Source organism: Trachypithecus francoisi, unplaced genomic scaffold (assembly GCF_009764315.1).
Source record: "Trachypithecus francoisi isolate TF-2019V2 unplaced genomic scaffold, Tfra_2.0 Lachesis_group10, whole genome shotgun sequence".
NCBI classification, from domain to species: domain Eukaryota; kingdom Metazoa; phylum Chordata; class Mammalia; order Primates; family Cercopithecidae; genus Trachypithecus; species Trachypithecus francoisi.
The window spans coordinates 36695358-36714125 of record NW_022681455.1 but is presented as its reverse complement, the minus strand read 5'-3'; the positions used below and the strand labels follow the sequence as shown (position 1 = coordinate 36714125).

General features: G+C 48.9%; 1 protein-coding gene across 5 annotated transcripts in view; it reads right to left on the bottom strand.

Annotated features, from left to right (window-relative positions):
• Positions 1–18768, bottom strand: part of RAB44 (RAB44, member RAS oncogene family) — a 40505-nt gene that overhangs the window by 12876 nt on the left and 8861 nt on the right. For 4 of the 5 annotated variants that reach the window (XM_033216987.1, XM_033216988.1, XM_033216985.1 and 1 more), the window contains exons 2-7: positions 15611–15829; positions 6273–6384; positions 4487–4661; positions 2693–2839; positions 1995–2085; positions 1528–1623 (exon numbers count right to left, since the gene is read on the bottom strand). In XM_033216987.1, coding sequence (XP_033072878.1) covers positions 1528–1623; positions 1995–2085; positions 2693–2839; positions 4487–4661; positions 6273–6384; positions 15611–15817 — 828 coding nt within the window. In that variant the 5' untranslated portion in view covers positions 15818–15829. Of the gene's footprint in view, positions 1–1527; positions 1624–1994; positions 2086–2692; positions 2840–4486; positions 4662–6272; positions 6385–15610; positions 15832–18768 lie in introns of all 5 variants that reach the window. The other variant, XM_033216986.1, reaches the window with a different exon arrangement.

Below are 18768 nucleotides of genomic sequence, written 5' to 3'. Positions count from 1 at the left end.
GCAGGGTGGAGGGTGAGGCGGAGAGAAGCCCAGATGCCCTCCAGGGCAGCAAAAAACCTCCCAAGGCCATTGTGAGACACAGACTCCCACCCCCTGTCCAGGCTCCTGGAGACCCAGCTTAAATCAGAGTAGGAGTGGGCGGTTATCCCTCCTTGGCCTAACTAGCTCCATTAGCTCCTGTCCAGGAGGGGCATTGGAAATCCTGAGGCAGGGAGGGCAGGGAGACTATGTGAGAAACAAAAACCAGCAGTGCCACAGAGGCCCCACACCTAAACCAGATCCCACCCTCCACTACTCAGAGCCCTGCAATGGCTGCTGGCTCCTGAGACCATCTGGTCTACAGGGGGCTCCTGATCCAACAGCAAATCACATGACCGAGGGAGGGAACGCTGCCTGGCCAGGTGCAGGGAAAGGCAAGCTCTTGCAATGGCCTCCGGGGCCCTGAACAGTCTCCCTGCAGCCTCCTCACCTCCCCTCATGACCCTCATCTCCTTTCCTATGGCTGTTCCCTCTCAGTCTGTTCCAGTCCACAGCTCTGCTTACTGTTCCGTGAACTTCCACAGCGCATGCCCGCTCAGGGCCTTCGCACCTGCTGTTCCCTCTGCCTGGATGCCCTTCCCCAGCATATCACACTTCTTCAGGTCTTCGCTCCAATGTCATCGTCTCAGCCAGGCCTTCCTTGGCTCCCTTCTCAACTTACTTGACTACGATTTCAACTTCCCCAACTCTTCTATCCCCCTTCCCTGTTTTACTTTATTCTCCTTAGCACTGATCACCATCTCCTATATTATGTATGTCACCTGTCTCCCTGACTAGATGGTAACTCTGTGGGCAGAAGTTTGTGTCTGTCATGATCCTCAGAACCTGGAACAGTGTCTGGCACATAGTTGGTGCTGGATAAGTAGTTGTGGGGTGACGGAATGAAGGTTTGGAGGGGAGAGGCTTCACGTTCACAGGCAACAGGACAAAACGGCCCCAGGTGTAAACCCTATCTCTTCTCTTGGCAGGAGGGTCCTGCCTCGATTTCCAAGAAGCAGCTGCAGAGGCACCTGGGAAATCAACCTGGTAACAGGGCCAGCCCAGGCCATGGTGAGGAAGGCTCGGGGAATCTTGTCCCAGGCTGAAGGGATGCTTGTTGTCCTGGTTACAGCAGAGGACAATTTTACCAAGGTCAGAGGTCTCCAAGTTGAGGAAGGAAGAGACAGTGGGGCAGGGTCTCAGACCCGAACACTCAACCACAACCACAGTGCCACCTGTAAGTGACTACAGGCTATAAGACCTGCAGTGTCAGGGCAGCAGGTAACCTGACCCTAAGCAGGAAGCTAGGTCAGTTTCAGAGATGGAACAACTGATGCATAAACTACTATGTACCAGGCACTGTCTTAGGCCCTCCCATGTAGTACCTCTAATCATCACAGTACCTACTAAGGCAGGAGTTCTGATTTCCATGTCTCTGATAGGAAACTGAGGCTCATAGATATTAAAAACCTGTTTGGAAGTGGGTTTCTGGGAAACCCCGTCACTCACCTCCCTCTGGCCCTCAGCTAGTCGCTGCACCTCGCGCTCCTTGGCTTCTAGGACGTCCTGCATCTGGGAGGTGAGGGCCAGGCCCCGAGAGTCGCTCTGTGGAGTAGGTAGATTCAGCCCTCACCCTGCAGACTCTTAAGAGCCAGCCCGGCAGGCCAGCCCTTCTCACACTCCACCTCCACCACCTGGGGTGCCTGGGCCAGGATGTCCCAGCAGGGAGGGTTCTCAGGACAACTCCCCCAGTTCCAGCCTAGATTGTGGCAACAAGGAGACTTGGCAGAGATGGGAAGGGGGCCCAGGTTCGACATTCCCCACCCCATCTCTCTGGGGAACACAAGCTGCTCAGGGGAGAGGATTTACTCCAGCAGCCTCTTGCGCCCCACCCTGGTCAGTCACAGGCCCCACTCCTTAGCCAGCAGAGGTGTCCCAGGCAGTGGGAAGGAGGCAGGCTGCCGGCAGGAGCCCACCTCAGCCTGCAGCTGCTGCTTCTCCTGGCGGATCTGCTGCTCCATCTCCTCATAAAGCTGCTGGACCTCGCGGTGGTGGTCAGAGTCACACCTGGGAGGAGGAGGAGTTGGGGCCAGGCAGCCCATTAGCGCCTCTGGGAGCCTGCTGCTGGCAGGGGCAGTCTGGGCTTGGGTTTGGAATCCATCCTATTGCTTTCCTCACTCTGCCAGCAGTCACCGACCTCTGTCACTCTGAGAACAGCCATCCCAATAACAACCCGCTGACTCATATGACTTTGACATTGGTCCTGCTAATCCTACCATGCCGACCCTTGTAACCATCACCAGTTCCCCTGGCCAGGGTCTCATTGTCCTCATCACCCCATCACTCACTCCCACCTCCCTCTTTCACCATCCTCCTGCCCCTATAACCCAACTCCAGGGTCACCACATGCATTGCAATCTACGGGAGCAGGCCCCTGGAGTTGGGCGTTACAGCAGGTCCTGTACCAAGACACACCCTGCCATTCCCACTCCGGCCATTACTAACTCTGTCCTCCCCACCAGGTCCCCTGAGCCACCTCTTCCTCCAGCGCAGCTCTGCCCTATCCAACTCACAGGCCTGACTGTAGAAGGAGCTGGGGAAATTCAATCAGATTCCACTGGAATGTGAAGAGCACCTACTTCAAGTCAGACACCCGGCCGGGCCCCCCACTCACTTCCTCAGGGTCAGCTCCAAGGCCTCCTTGTCTGCCTGGGCCTCCTGCAGGCGGCTGGTCATCTTGGCCAGAAAGCCTGCCAGGTTGCCTGCCAGCTGGGGCTCCTCCTGCCGCAGCTGCCCCCACAGCTGCCAGATTTCTGTCTGCCTGGGGAGGGGAGGACAGCCAGAGATGGGAGGGTCAGACACGAGGTGGGATGGAGAAGCAAGGGGAGCCCCACTCCTCAGTTTCCATGGGGGAGCCCCACTCCTCAGTTTTCACGACAGCACTCTAAGAGACTTTGGTGCCTGGGCCAAATCTATTGACACCCTACAAGATGCAACTCAAACGCCACCTCCCCCAGGAATCGTTCCCAGGTGTGCCCTCTCCCTTCTTGAACCCCTGCCACACTTTGTCTCTCTATGATACTGTAATAGTGGGATGGGAGGATTTGGGATCCTGATGGCCCAGGGCTTCCATCTGCCCTCTCTTCTCTCACTCTGAGGCTGTGTGACCTCCAGCAAGTCCCAAGCCCTCTCTGGGCTCATTTGTAAATTGGGGTGGGGGCTGATACCTGCCAAGCAAGGTCATTGAGGAATGAGAGACGCCTGATGAAAGCACCAGCTCAGGGCCTGCTACACGGTTGGCAGCCGATAAAGGCTGCTTTCACATGGATTTAATTAAGTCGTGAGGACGGATGCCAGAGGGCTGAGCCTAGGCCAAGCTGCCAAGTGAATAAAAGGCTCCCCACCCCCTTGCCCTGCCAGTCTACACCCTAAGTCCCACCCTGCCTGCCTCACAGCACCTGGCCCCACCCTCCAGGAGCCAAGCGTGAGGAATCTCGTCCTCACAGAAGCCCACGGGGGCGGTGAGCAAACCTGGGCCAGTGGGTGAGGGTGATGCCCCCACTGGTTCTAACAGACCCTGGGGGTCCTAGAGAGGGATGTTTGCAGGCAGGGCTCCCTTTCTTTCTCTCTCTCTCTCTTTTTTCTTTTTTTGAGACAGAGACTTGTTCTGTTGCCCAGGCTGGAGTGCAGTAGCATGATCTCGGCTCACTGCAACCTCTGCGTCCCAGGTTCAAGCGATTCTCCTGCTGTGATTCTCCTGCCTCAGCCTCCCGAGTAGCTGGGATTACAGGCATGTGCCACCATGCCTGGCTAATTTTTGTATTTTTAGTAGAGACGGGGTTTCATCATGTTGGCCAGGCTGGTTGGAACTCCTGACCTCAGGTGATTCACCCGCCTTGGCCTCCCAAAGTGCTGGGATTACAGGCGTGAGCCAGGCCAGGGCTCCCCTTCTCTAAGCAAAGGCAACTCCTTATACCCAGAGCCTCAGATGGATGGGAGGAAATGCACTTCTGCCTCCAAACCTGTTCAACCCGGGGCACAAAATGCCTGAAATCACCCCGAACTCCAGGAATCCTCACTGAGTTAAGAAAGGCACCCGCAGGGATTCCCATGGTTTTAAGAATTCAAGGGCCCTTGGGAAGCTGAGCCCACTCGTTAGTCCTCCTGAAGAGTGACTCTACAGGGCAGGATAGGGCAGGGAGGTGCGGGGGTGGGAATGACTCCCCATAAGCAGGCATCCTCTGCATGTGGTTTTAACCCCACCACAGCTTTTAGGCTCATTCTGCAGCCCAGGAAACAGAGGTCAGAAGCGAAGCCATCCCTGTAGTCACACAGCTAGCCAATGGCCAAGCCGGGATTTGCACCTGGCTCTACCTGGCACCTGCCCCCTTGACTCTGTGTCCAGGAGACCCCCTGCTGTCAATGGCTGGCAGAGCCTCTCCCCATGCACATGCTGCCCTGGCCTTACTTGGGAAGTAAGCGTCCAGTCCCCAGCTGCTCTATGAAGGCAAGGAACGCCTCCTTCTCCTCAGCATCGGCCTCCTCCAGAGCTGGGAAACTGGTGGTAGCAGACACCCGCTTAGAGGGCAGTGGCTTCCTTCTGCGGAGCCTGTGGGAGCTCTGGCTGGAGCCAAAGATGTTTTCTGTGGACAGAGACGGACAGAGGGGAGCACAGTGGTGTTGGGCCCAGGTGCCTGGCCTCCCACCCAGCCCTGCTCCAGCCCTCGGGGAAGGAATTCTACCTGTGCCAGTCACATTTATACAGGGCTACATTCATATATTTCTCAAATCAACCTTAGGAGTCTACTTAAGGTAGTCATTTTACAGATGAGCGTCTGAGGCCCAGAGACACCAAAAGACTTGCTGGAAATCACACCACACCTCCAAGGCGGTGACCAAACTCTTCATGCACTCAATCAAGGGATATGTATTGAGCATCTATCTACATGACAAAATTAACCAAAATCCCTAACATGGAGCTGACATTCTAGTGCAGGTTGAAAAGAATATATATATATATGTATGTATGTATGTGTGTGTGTATATATATATGTGTGTGTGTGTGTGTGTGTATATATATATATTTTAAGCCAACTTGCTAAGTGAGCCAAAGGAATATAGGAATATGCAGGGTAATTTCCACTGAGAGACTGGGAGGATCGACTTAGATGAGGTGGCTAGCAGTGGCCTAAGGAGGTGACACTGGAACTGAGATGTGAATCCCAAGAAGGAGCAAATCCTGTGCACTCCAAGAAGTGTGTGCCTGGCAAAGAGAACAGCACTGCAGGTGCCCTGAGGCAGGAGCCGGGCTAGCAAGATGGACGGGGTGAATGGCACTGAGTGAGCCAGCGAGGCTGGCAGCGTCCGGAGGGTACAGGCCCTGCAGGCCCCAGGAAGGGGCTTCCGGTTTGTCCCACAGGCACTGGGAAGTTCCTGGCGTGGCAGTCATGATTGGATTTGCGAATGAAGACGGCCCCAAGGCTGTGTGGACAACAATGCTCCCTCTGGGCTGCACTCCCACCGGCAATTCCTCTTGCCCAGCCCTTGAGTTCTCCTCCCAACTCTCAGCTTCTCCATTGCCAGAACTGGAGGAGCCTCCCGCTGGAGTGGGCCCACGCGTAAATGCAGATTCCTGGCCTCCTTCTCTGCGGGTCTCCAGGTTTTTGGAGCCTCAGCTGACCTGAGAACTCTGGGTGGCTTTGTGGACACTGAAGGCTGATCTGTGTCTTGCAGGGGCTCTGTGAAGACACCACACCTTTCATTGTCTGGGCCGGAAGGTCTTCCCACGGAGAGGATTAGCGGGAGGATTGTGCCCTGCTGGTCCTGGGCTCCCTAAGTCTTGTCAGCCCTTCTAGAGAGGCATGTGCTGGGGCGGCCCTGCCCAGTGAGGGCTCAGTACCTGGAAAGCCCCCACCCCTAAATATCACCCTCTGCTGCTCCCTGGCCCATGGAATTCCCCTAACCAAAGCCACAATGTTACGGAAACAAATCTGTGGTGTCAAGACCTCTGGCTCAGGAGAAGCCTTTTACTGAGGAGAAGACATGGGAGGAGCAAGCCCAGAGGCCTCTCTGGAGGCAGGGGGTGGGGGCGTGGAATGCACGGGCGGAGGGCCCCGGAGCACTCTGGCAGCCAGGGATGTGGGGTGAAAGTCCCTGGGAAAAGGGTTGCCTTTCTAACGACCCAGTCTAGCCCCACGCAGGGCACACTGCACGGGACACCTGGGTGCCCAGAGGCCCTCCAAGGACAGACATACTGAGTCCAGAGCTGAATTCTTCAAGTGACAGATGTCCCTTCCGCTCCACGTCCACCCAGTCGAAGATCATCTCTGACTCCTCCTTGCTGCCCAGGAAGCTGAACTTGGCCACCTGGAAGGAATGGGCAAGGTGGGCAGGTGTTCCCACCGGGGAAGACTCTCACCCTCCAAAACGGAGAGATGTTTGCCTTCAGCCACCCCTACCTCACCTCACCCTAATGTCAGAGTCCCCCCAGTAACCTGACCCAGGGCCTAAGCTTGACGTTCCCAACCCCACCCAAGGCAGCCCTCCCAGCAGGGCCATGAACTGGCTCCAGTCCTTTTCACTGTCTCCATCCAAAATCAAAACGTACCTGTCCTAAGTCCCATGTCTTTAGGAACTTGATAAAGGACAGCAGCCAACACTCCCCAGAATGTCGTGATCAGTGTCCAAAAATTATCTGAGGCCGGGCATGGTGGCTCATGCCTTTAATCCCAATAGTTTGGGAGGCCGAGGTGGGCAGATCACCTGAGGCCAGGAGTTCAAGACCAGCCTGGACAATGTAGTGAAAATCCATCTCTACTAAAAATACAAAACTTAGCCAGGCATGGTGGCAGGTGGCTATGTTCCCAGTTAATTGGGAGACTGAGGCAGGAGAATCACTTGAACCCAGGAGGCAGAAGTTGCAGTGAGCTAAGATGGTGCCATTGCACTCCAGCCTGGGTGACAAGAGTGAAACTCCGTTTCAAAAAAAAAGTCAATGAGTTACATAAAATCTTCTATAAGAGTTCAGTTTATATATCACAGCCTACAGGTCATGATTTTACCTTTTTGAAAATTATAACAAGTTTTGGACTAAGGTCTATGGAGACGGCCCAGTGGGCTCATCTGGCAGAACCAAGTAGCCTGCATGGCTGCACAAGCACATGTCATGGGCTCTTTTAGCCCACGCGCTTTGGCTCTCAGAGGGAATCCCAAGCATAATAGGACTTGGAGTTTGCTGATTCTCTGTTTCTCCAGTTACTTTGTTTTCTTTTTTGCAAATTTCGTGTTTTTATCTGGGGCTGCACATGAATGATAAGTTATTCCCCATTGGTGGCAGCGGTGATGGTCTGGTCTAAACCAGTGATGGTCTTTATGTTCTATTTGGTGATCTCTGGGGGATGCATCATGGAGACCTAATGCCTGTTGGTTGAAAAATAACAGAAAAACTGGTTTGCTAATCGTTTTGTTGTTGTTGTTGTTTGTTTTTCTATTTGTGATCTCAAGTTAGTTAAGAATTCCAGGCTGGGCGCAGTGGCTCATGCTTGTAATCCCAGCACTGTGGGAGGCCGAGGCGGGCAGATCACTTGCGGTCAGGAGTTGGAGACCAGCCTGGCCAACATGGTAAAACCCCGTCTCTACTAAAAATACAAAAATTAGCCAGGTGTGGTCGTGGGTGCTTGTAATCCCAGCTACTCGGGAGACTGAAGCAGGGGAATCACTTGAACCTGGGAGAAGGAGGTTGCAGTGAGCCAAGATTGCACCACTGCACTCTAGCCTGGGTGACAGAATGAGACTGTATCTCAAAGAAAAATAATTTCATATCCACTGGGAAGGAGAACAGCTCTTTGAGATCTGAATAGGTGAGTTTCATGTTGCTGTTCACGTTTTTTTTTTTTTTTTTTTTTTGAGACAGAGTCTCACTGTCATCCAGGCTGAAATGCAGTGGCGCAATCTTGCCTCACTGCAACCTCCACCTCCCGAGTTCAACCTGTTCTCCTGCCTCAGCCTCTTGAGTAGCTGGGATTACCTGCGCCCGCCACCACACCTGGCTAGTTTTTGTATTTTTAGTAGAGACGGGGTTTCACCATGTTGGCCAAGCTGGTTTCAAACTCCTGACCTCAGGTGACCCACCCACCTCAGCCTCCCAAACTGCTGGGATTACGGGTGTGAGCCACCATGACCAGCCTGCTATATTTACTTTTGATCTGTGGCTGAAACTGTAGAAATGAAGCAAGACATTCTCTGTGTGTCTGTATATCCATACGTCTGTAATAGAAAGGCCTTTAACTCTTTTTTATTTTATTTATTTATTTTTTGAGATGGAGTCTCACTCTGTCACTCAGGCTGCAATGCAGTGGCGCAACCTCAGCTCACCACAACCTCCACCTCCTGGGTTCAAGCGATCCTCCTGCCTCAGCCTCCTGAGCAACTGGGATTACAGGCATGTACCATCACACCCGAAAGGTCTTTAACTCTTATTGTCAGCGTGAAATGCTCTTGTACACCTGGAAGGTATTAATAACTTAGTGTACTATGTCTCTTAAAGGAGTTCTGTGTTGATTAGTTTATAGAGACAAATAAGTGATTATATAAATCTAATGCTCCTAAAAATAACAGAAAATAACTGAAATTTGAGTGCTTTAAATGTGTTAGACTTAAAACAATTCTTCTTAGAAATCGCTAGCTCAGAAAATTTTTCAGGAGCCAGGTCCATATAATTAACATGATTCTTTGAACAAATTAGACTGGTTTAATAATTGTTTTGAGAAAGCACATATAATAGCTATCTGTCTTTTCTGTGCTTTATGTTAAGTATAATACAAGTATACATTCTGTTTTTCATAAGTCTATATTTATTTTCTGTGAAGAAACTAGTTAATCTAGATTTCCTATACTTGTCATTTCGACTTTCAGATCAAATAAGTCAACTTTATCTTTACACATGTTTAAGATTATAAACATGTAAATTTGTGCCCCACTAAATTGATTAATTATTCTAACAAATAAATTTTGTATCAACAGTAATTATATTTTCTAGTGTGTTACCTTAACCACAGTTTCCAAGATTCTTAATTAACTTTAGAATTTTAAATTAATATTGAAGTACATTAATTAATAAATAATTTTTGACTATCTGGATAATTTCTAAAACAAATTTAATACTGAAACATTGGCTGCTAATCATAATTTTAAGTTGATATATTTTTTACTTCTTATTTTCACATGCTAGAAAGTAGTTATATCTTTGGGTAATGTTAACAAATAAATTCATTATTTTCTGCTTTAAAAAGTTGTGCAGGCTGGGTGAGGTGGCTCATGCCTGTAATCCTAGCACTTTGGGAGGCCAAGGCAAGTGGATCACCTGAGGTCAGGAGTTCAAGACCAGCCTGGCCAACATGGTGAAACCCCCTCTCTACTAAAAACAGAAAGCTTAGCCACACGAGGTAGCGCATGCCTGTGATCCCAGCTACTCTACTTGGGAGGCTGAGGCAGGAGAATCACTTGATCCCAGGAGGCGGAGGTTACAGTGAGCCAAGATCACGCCACTGCACTCTAGCCTGGATGAGAGAGCAAGACTCCATCTCAAAAAAAAAAAAAAATGTTGTGCAAAAGAAAGTGGTGGAGACTCAGATATTTGCCATATTCATAGCAGTATTATTCACAATCGCCAAAAGAATCCACCCAGGTGTTCACTGACAGATAAGAGGATAGACAAAAATGACATATATGTACAATGGAATATTATTTGGTCTTTAAAAAGAAGAACATTTAGACACATGCTATGATACAGATAAACCTTGAGGACATTCTGCTAAGTGAAATACACCAGTCACTAAAAGACGAATACTGTATGATTACATTTCTATGAGGTACCTAGAGTAATCAAAGTTATAGAGACAGAAAGTAGAATAGGGATAGCCAGGGGTTGGGGAGAGGGAAGTATGGGAGTTAACTATTCAATGGGTGCAGAATTTCAGTTTGGCAAGATAAAAGAAGCGTTGGAGATGACTGGGGAAATGGTGGTACAACATCGTGAATGTACTTAATGCCACTAAATAGTACATTTTAAAATAGTTAAAATGATAAATTTTCTGTTATATATATTTGACCACTTTCTTTTTAAGTTGTGTTAGGGATACTCAAGGCTGTAGAAAGTTGGCTTATGTGTATTTGTGAGCTTTGCTTGTCTGCTAAAATTCTTGTATAAGACAGTTCTCAATTTACCCTTAGTTCTTCCTGTGAAAGAAGTTAATTACACTGGCTAAAAGTGCAGTTAATACAGGCTGGGCATGGTGGCTCACATCTGTAATCCCAGCACTTTGGGAGGCCTAGGCAGGTGGATCACTTGAGGTCAGGAGTTTGAGATCAGCTTGGCCAACATGGTGAAACCCTGTCTCTACTAAAAATAGAAAAAATCCTTCTGGCATGGTGGCGGGCATCTGTAATTCCAGCTAACTGGGTGGCTGAGGCACGAGAATAGCTTGAACCCAGAAGGCGGAGGTTGCAGTGAGCTGAGATTGTGCCACTGCACTCCAGCCTGGACAACAGAGCAAGACCCTGTCTCAAAACAACGGCAACAACAACAAAAGTTCAATTAACTACAGATGCTTGAGGCTTTACTAGGAGCAACAGCGACAGAGAAACAAAACTTTGTCTGCAAGGAAAATGGGATGCATTGTTGTGTGAAAGTGTCTGGTTATTCTAGAACATGAAAAAGGATAAAAAGGCAAAACTTGAATGGATATAGAATGTTGTAGAAAGTTTGCTGAAAGAGAATTTTATTTGCCTTGATTTATAATGCCTGAGTCTGAAAATAAGCTATGAAAAGTATTAACATTTTGCCAAATTTGGCGCAGTTTTGGTGGGCTTAAAAATTGATAATAAATAGGCTTGGCACAGTGGCTCATGCCTGTAATCCCAGCATTTTGGGAGGCCGAGGCGGGTGGATCACATGAGGTTAGGAGTTCAAGACCAGCCTGACCAACATAATGAAACCCATCTCTACTAAAAATAAAAATAAAAAAATAGCCAGACATGGTGGCAGGTGCCTGTAATCCCAGCTACTCAGGAGGCTGAGGCAGGGGAATCGCTTGCACCCAGGAGGCAGAGGTTGCAGTGAGCCAAGATCACACCATTGCACTCTAGCCTGGGTGACAAGAGTGAAACTGTCTCAAAAAATAAAAATAAAAATAAATAAATACATAAAAATAAGTAAAAATAAATAAATAATAAATAAAAACTCATGAAAATTTTATGGCCACGTGTTCTATTAATGCATAACTAGAATTTGGCTTTATCTCTACTAAAATAATAAATTGGTCTTAGAGCTCTCAGCAAGGGTTAAAAAGAGGCCACTGTTTAGCTTCTGTGTAAGCCTCCCAGATAACAGAGATTCCCTATCTCACCAGAATCATTTCCTCTGCTTTGTTTTGACCTTATTATGTCTTAAATTTTTTTTTTAAAAAGCAAAGGTATCTCTCTTATAAAAAAGCTATCTACTCTTGCAATCATATTACCTTCTTCCATATTTATTTCAAAATCTTTTATTTTATTATTACTTTGATTAAATAGATAAAAAGTAATATTTCTTGGTCTCCCATGACCTCTTAATCTATTGCCCAAATCTTCTCTAATGGCTCTTTTGATTTTGCCTTCCCAAGATCAGATCCTAAATTTAGAAAAAAATACAATAAAAAATTTAAGATATCTTTCTCTATATTTTTTAAATACTTCAACACTATTACAAGAACATCATGGGAAGAACAATCAAATCAGAAGAGACGTTCAGGCTTTCCTAGGCTAAATTTTCATGGGCAAAATGCTATTAATATCAATATTTCAGAAATTGCATGCTTTATGGGAAGGTCCTGGAGATTTCTCAGTGATTTTGCTATTTATAATATGCTCTTTTTTTTTTTCTTTCTTGAGACAGGGTCTCACTCTGCCGCCCAGGCTAGAGTGCAGTGGTGTGATCATGGCTCACTGCAACCTTGACCTCCCAGGCTCAAGCAATCCTCCCACCTTAACCTCCCACGTAGCTGGGACTACAGGTGCACACCACCACACCTGGCTAATTTTTTAAAACTTTTTATAGGATGGAATCTCACCATATTGTCTAGGCTGGTCTTGAACTTCTGGGCTCAAGTGATCTTCCTGCCTCAGCCTCCCAAAGTCCTGAGATTACAAGCAGTATGTTTTTATCTTCAGGGGAAACACTGATCAAACCATGATGAAATAGTTGTGCATCGTACCCCAGGAGAGAATTTCACTCTCCTCCATTCTGATACTATTAGGTAGTGTAATAAATAACCACAGCCTTTCAGTCTCGTTACTGGACACATTTCTCCTTTCCAATGCCTGCCTGAAGCCTCTGTTATAAGCTGCAGGCCACAGATTGCATCTTCAACAAAGAAAAACAAACTCAAAGTCTAGACAAAAAGGACTGCACCAGGTTCTGTGAACTACTTATGCTTCACTTGGTGTAGGCTTCCAAGCTGACAATGGATGACCTTCTGACTGAGTGAGTAGACTGAGAATTCCTACAACTGAGTCCAAAAGCAGACAGCTTACCCAAGATCCAGCAGAACAATAATTAATTACATGGCGTTGATTGAACAGCTGAAGGAAATCTAGTTACGGCTCTTTGTGGCAATACAGTTGATATTATTTTTTATTGTTCTACTTTAATAGATCTGTGAGGAAGTTCTTTCCTGGTCTTGAGCTGTCTCTAACCCTCAGTTTAGTAGATTATACGTTTTTTGTGTTTTTGAGACAGAGCCTTACTCTGTTACCCAGGCTGGAGTGCAGTGGCGTGATCTCGGCTCACTGCAATCTCCACCTCCCAGGTTGAAGCGATTCTTCTGCCTCAGCCTCCCAAGTAGCTAGGATTACAGACACATGCCACCACACCTGACTAATTTTTGTGTTTTTAGTAGAGACAGTGTTTCACCATGTTGGCCAGGCTAGTCAGGAACTCCTAATCTCAGGTGATCTGCCCGTCTCTGCCTCACAAAGTGCTGAGATTACAGGCGTGAGCCACGAAGCCCTGCCAGATTATACTTCTGTAAACTGAAATTCAACGTTTCAAGCGGTATCTGAATCTCATTGATCCCCTCATGATTCAGAAACCAATACTTTTAAGCCTGGGCAACATGGAGCAACCCACAACCCTGCCTCTATAAAAAATACAAAACATCAGCTGGGCATGGTGGCGTGTGTCTGTAGTCCCAGCTACTCAAGAGGCTGAGGTGAGAGGATCCCTTGAACCCAGGAGGCGGAGGTTGCAATGAGCCAAGATCGCACCATTGCACTCCAGCCTAGGTGAGAGAGCAAGACCCTGTCTCAAAAAAAAAAAAAAATTTACTTTGACAGACTCTCCTTACTTTCCATGACAACATAATTATTTGCACAGGTTCAACAGAATCTGTCCTCCTTTTTTTTAAATCAAGATATAATTGGATAAATCAATTGTGTAATCAAGGCCCTACCTGCAGTGTCTTTTATGGGATGTCCTCATTTAATCAGGTGTGACAAGCCTACTATAAGGAATGCCCATGGAGTCAATCCCTACAAAACCCTACCAGGAAGCTGGCTGGAACCACATGGATTGCTTCCTGGCAGAAGAGGGACCTTAGAAAAATCAGAGACCTCAAGAAGAGAGGAAGTCATTTAAATTTACAGGTGATACAAGTGACAGCTGGTGAAGAGAGTATCTTGGGCTTGCTTTTCTAGCCTTAGGATAGAAGTTGGGTGACCAACTCATCCTAGTTTTCCCAGGACTTTCCAATTTTAGCACTCAAAGTCCCATATCCCAGGTACCCCATTAGTCCTTGGAAAACTGGAACAACTGTCACTCAACTTCTATCCTAAGGCTGCCGCTTGGGCAACATAGCAAGACCTCATCTCTACAAAAGTTTAAGAATCGGCCAGGCACAGTGGCATGTGCCTTTAGTCCTAGCTACTTGGGAGCCTGAGGCAAGAGGATCTCTTCAGTCCAGGAGCTTGAGGCTGCAGTGAGCTGTGACTGCACCACTGCACTCCATTCTGGGTAACAGAGTGAGATCCTATCCCTTAAAAAAAAAAAAACCAACCTAAGATTATGTATGAAAGCTTCTAGACAGAAGCTAAAATGTCTCAATACTGTCGCTATTTGTAGGGCAAATTCAAAGAGTCTCATGTTTAATTATATCCTTGTTGCTCCTATGGAAAGAAGCCAATGTAATGACAGCAGCATTTTATACATCAAGAAAATTTTGGAGATTATCTATGATCACAGAAAAATTATCTGGCCAGGCGTAGTTGCTCATGCCTATAATCCTAGCACTTTGGGAGGCCAAGGCAGGTGGATCACCTGAAGTCAGGAGTTCGAGACCAGCCTGGCCAACATGGTGAAACCCCTTCTCTACTAAAAATAAAAAAACTAGCCAGGCGTGGTGGTGGGTGCAGGTAATCCCAGCTACTTGGGAGGCTGAAGCAGGGTAATCTCTTGAACCTGGGAGGCAGAGATTGCAGAGAGCTGAGATCACGCCTCTAAGATCGAGCTGAGAAGAAGGGAGGAAGAAAGGAAGGAAGGAAGGAAGGAAGGAAGGAAGGAAAGGGAAGGGAAGGAGGGAGGGAGGGAGGGAGGGAGGAGGAGAGGGGAGGGAGGGAGGGAAGGAGGAAATCTGAAACTTGGATATGAGGCAAACAGAATGCTGGCACAACCCATTGTTTACCTTTCATGAAAAGTCCCAAACTTACTGAAGCTACTAGTAGAATAGATAGCCTGAAAGATTTATGGCCTGTTAGATATTAGCCATTTTAAGAATTTAACTCAGTAATTTCATCCTAATACTTTTCTGTCAAATTGCTGGCTTCTCAAATGCTCTTTGAACCAGTCATAACATCTTACTGGTTCCCCCATTCTTTTTTTTTTTTTTAGAGATGGAGTCCCGCTTGTCACCCAGGCTGGAGTGTAGTGGTGTGATCTTGGCTCACTGCAAGCTCCGCTTCCTCAGGCTCAAGAAATTCTCATGCTTCAGCCTCCCAAGTAGCTGGGATTACAGGCACCCAACACCATGCCCGGCTAATTTTTGTATTTTCAGTAGAGATGGGGTTTCACCATGTTGGCCAGGCTGGTCTCGAACTCCTGACCTCAAGTGATTTGCCCACCTCGGCCTCCCAAAGTGCTGGGATTACAGGCATGAACCACAACACCTAGCCACCCTAAGACTCTTTACGGGGACACACAACCGTGGCTGATCTTATGTTTCATTGACGTTTACAGTCTTTGACATGGTTTGATTTCCAGGGCTCCGACTGCTTCCCAAAATAAATGTCCTTGCTCAATGAGCCAAAAATTATAACATTTGCAAATTACTTATTTGGCTTAAAGTCCTTTCACTGGTTAAAAGACAAATGTTTCTGGAAAAGGGCAACACGTAAAGCCTTACCAGTCATTTTCACATTAGTATAAACACATCCCTAGCGTTTTCTGAGAGCTCTAAATGAGAGAAAGGGGCAGGGGTAGGCCTGCCTTCCTGTGATGGGGGATTGGGGATGTCAGGAGCTACGGAAAGGGGATTCAGAGTTCAAATGGGGGCCTTGGGCTCACCGCCAGGTCCTCGCGGGTGACAAAGCCCCTCTCCTTGGCACCGCAGTCCTGGAAGAAGGCCTGCAGTTCTGCTGCTGCCTGAGAGGACCAAGACTCTGGCTCTGGGGCCACCTCAGCATCTTCACCATCAGCCGGCTCTCTTGTCTGCCGCCGCCGGCTGGAGCCCAGCTTCCGGACTTTTCGAGATGTTCTCTGTCCTGGCTCCATGGTTCGTTGGCCCTGGGGACAGAGGAGTGAGGGGCACTGGGCTGCTGGACAGTCACACCCTCTCATGGCTCAAAACCTTCCCCTGGCTCCCATCACCTCTGGAAGAAAATCCACTGTGGCTGCCAAAGCCCAGCCTGATGGTGCCCCGCCGGGTCCTCTGACCTCGTCGCCCAGCCGCCTCATGGCCTCTCATCCATTCTGCTCAGCACCTTTGCCCTTTCTAAGTTTCTGCCTGGAATGCCCTTCTCCAAGCTCCCCTCCTGCCCTCATCTCTTCAGGCTACTACTCAACTATTGAAGTCTTCTCTGACCATCAGAGAATTTATCCTCCACCCCATGCAGAATCTCTCTCACGTTTTGACCTGGAGGGTGGTTACGCAGGGTTTTCCAGGATCTAGTTGTCTGAAGGGCCATAAGCAGCTTCCTGAGCCATCTCTCTGGTGACTCTTCTCACTCATTGACTCATCTCAGCTGCATCAGGGATCCTTCCACTGACGCCTCCTCCCTCTCTCAGCCTCACCTCCCCTCCAGCCTTTTTTCTCCAGCACCATGTCTCTAGTCCTTTGACACATGCAGCATGGAATCAGTAGCGCCCCTGTGCGGCTCTTAGGGCCCCACATCATGTGGCCTCAGCTTCATCCACCCCACCCCTGTGCCCTTAGGGTCCATGGCAACACTACTGAACCACTCATGGTCCCTGGAATTCCTGATTCCCTCCCACCTTGTTCCCTTTGCCGCCCTAAGAGAGTGAGACTCCACAACTCTCTCACTCCCTTACATCGTTAATACCTTTTGCTTCCTCACTTTACAGACTGCCTCCTCCAAGAAGCCTTCCCTGCAGTTACCCCGCATTCAAGCTGGGCTCAGTGCTCGCTTGTCTGTGACCCTGCTGTGGTTTGAATGTTCCCCAAAGTTCATGTGTTGGAAACTTGATCCCCAATGAGGCAGTGTTGGGTGGTGGGGCCTGGTGGGAATTGTTTGGGTCATGGGGGCACCATCCTCATGAATGGATGAATGCCATTATTGTAAAAGCGAGTTCCTTATAAAAGGATGGACTCAGACCCGCGTGCTCTCTGTCGTCCTTCTGCCTTCCCCCAGGAAGACATCATAAGAAGGCCCATGCCAGATTCTACCTCCTCAGTCTTGAACCTTCTAGCCTCCCGAACGATGAGGAAATCCATTTCTGTTCTATGTAAATTTCCCATTCTATGGTATCTGCTATAGCAGTACAAAACAGACCAAGGCAGGCCCCATGCTGCCCTGGCTGTGGATAACACTGTTTATCTAGGTCCATACTGCTCCCCGCCCCTTAGCACATGTTAGGTGCTCAAGTAAGGGGCGTCAAATTCATCATTCATTCACCAGTCACTGAATGTCTTAGTTCAGTCAGTCAATTGATAAGGATTTGGATGGTTGGGGATTCATCCAGCTGAGACCCCTGGGGTGAGGAAAAGAGAGGCTGTGGTCTGGAAGTGATAAAGTCTGAGCCTGCCTTGGGGGAACAAGTCTGGGGCCCATAAAGCTATGGGATGAGAAGGACTTGATGTCCAGACAGGGCAGCTTCCTGCAGGTGGTGGGACTTGTGCAGGTTCTACAGGAGGCATGTAGGATTTGGAAGCAGTAAACAGTGTGTGTGAAGGAATCGAGGCAGAAGAGCAAGGCTCATGCCCAGGAGATGGAGGAGACATCTCCCCTGGGAGTTCTCTGTTGACGCCGAAGGCCACAGACAGGCTGGGTGGAGTGGTTCGAGGGCTCTGCTTTAGGCATCATGGGCTCATTCCAGGGGGTCATTCCACAGCCTCCCCTTGGGCAGGCTTCCCACGGGGAACTGCACCGGCTCTACAGAACTTGGATGAAGCAATTTCTCATCCTGAGGAGGCCCCAAACTTCAAACAGAAGTACATTCTCTCTCTCTCCTCTCTCTCTCTCTCTCTCTCTCTCTCTTCAAAGTCTGTTTCAGATGCAGGTTTTTTTGGTGTTTTTTTTTTCTGAGACGGTGTCTCGCTCTGTCGCCCAGGCCGGAGTGCAGTGACACGATCTCAGCTCACTGCAAGCTCCACCTCCCGGGTTCACGCCATTCTCCTGCCTCAGCCTCCCGAGTAGCTGGGACTACAGGTGCCCGCCACCACGCCCGGCTAACTTTTTATATTTTTGGTAGAGACGGGGTTTTACCATGTTAGCCAGGATGGTCTTGACCTCCTGACCTCGAGATCCGCCTGCCTCAGGCGTGAGCCACCGTTCCCGGCTGTCAGATGCAGTTTTAAGATCATAAATGTAAAACCACAGTGGTGTGCTGGGGCTTGTGAGGGCCGACTGTGCACACCTCTTCCTATCTCGGCAGCTTGGAATCAGCCACTGTGGGAGTACTGGCACCGTGGGAATCAGCAAATGCTATGAATCAGGTCTCCTGCCCCCACCACACAATAGTAACCAGCACACCTCTTCTGAAGACTTCCATCTGCCCCAACCCTTCCCACCCTCTGTCATGCACATAAGCAACAACCATTTACCGAGCGCCAACTGAATGCCAGTGCAGTGCTAAGCAGGCCCGCCACAATCCATATGTTTCCTTTAAGCGAATTAGGAAAAGGTATTTCCTGCTGGCAGACACAGCCCAGTGCCAGGGCTCATGGTTTGACAAGTGGAATGTGGACTGGATTCCAGTCCCCATGCACCTCCTTGGCTGGGCATCCTTGTGCAGGACACACCCTGCACACCCCAGCAGAGTCCCTGGCCCTGCCGGTAGAGGTGTGACTAACTCCTGGTCTCCCCTGGGGGACCTCACAGCCTCATGCAGGAGACACAAACATAATTACAGTGCAGCACAGAAGGAGCAGCACACCTGTGTGTCAGGTGCTGGGAGAGCACTGAAAAAGGAGCAACTCACTGATCAGGGTGTCAGAGAGGGCTTCCTGGGGGAGGTGACGTAGCTTAGCAGTGAGCTCCAGGGCA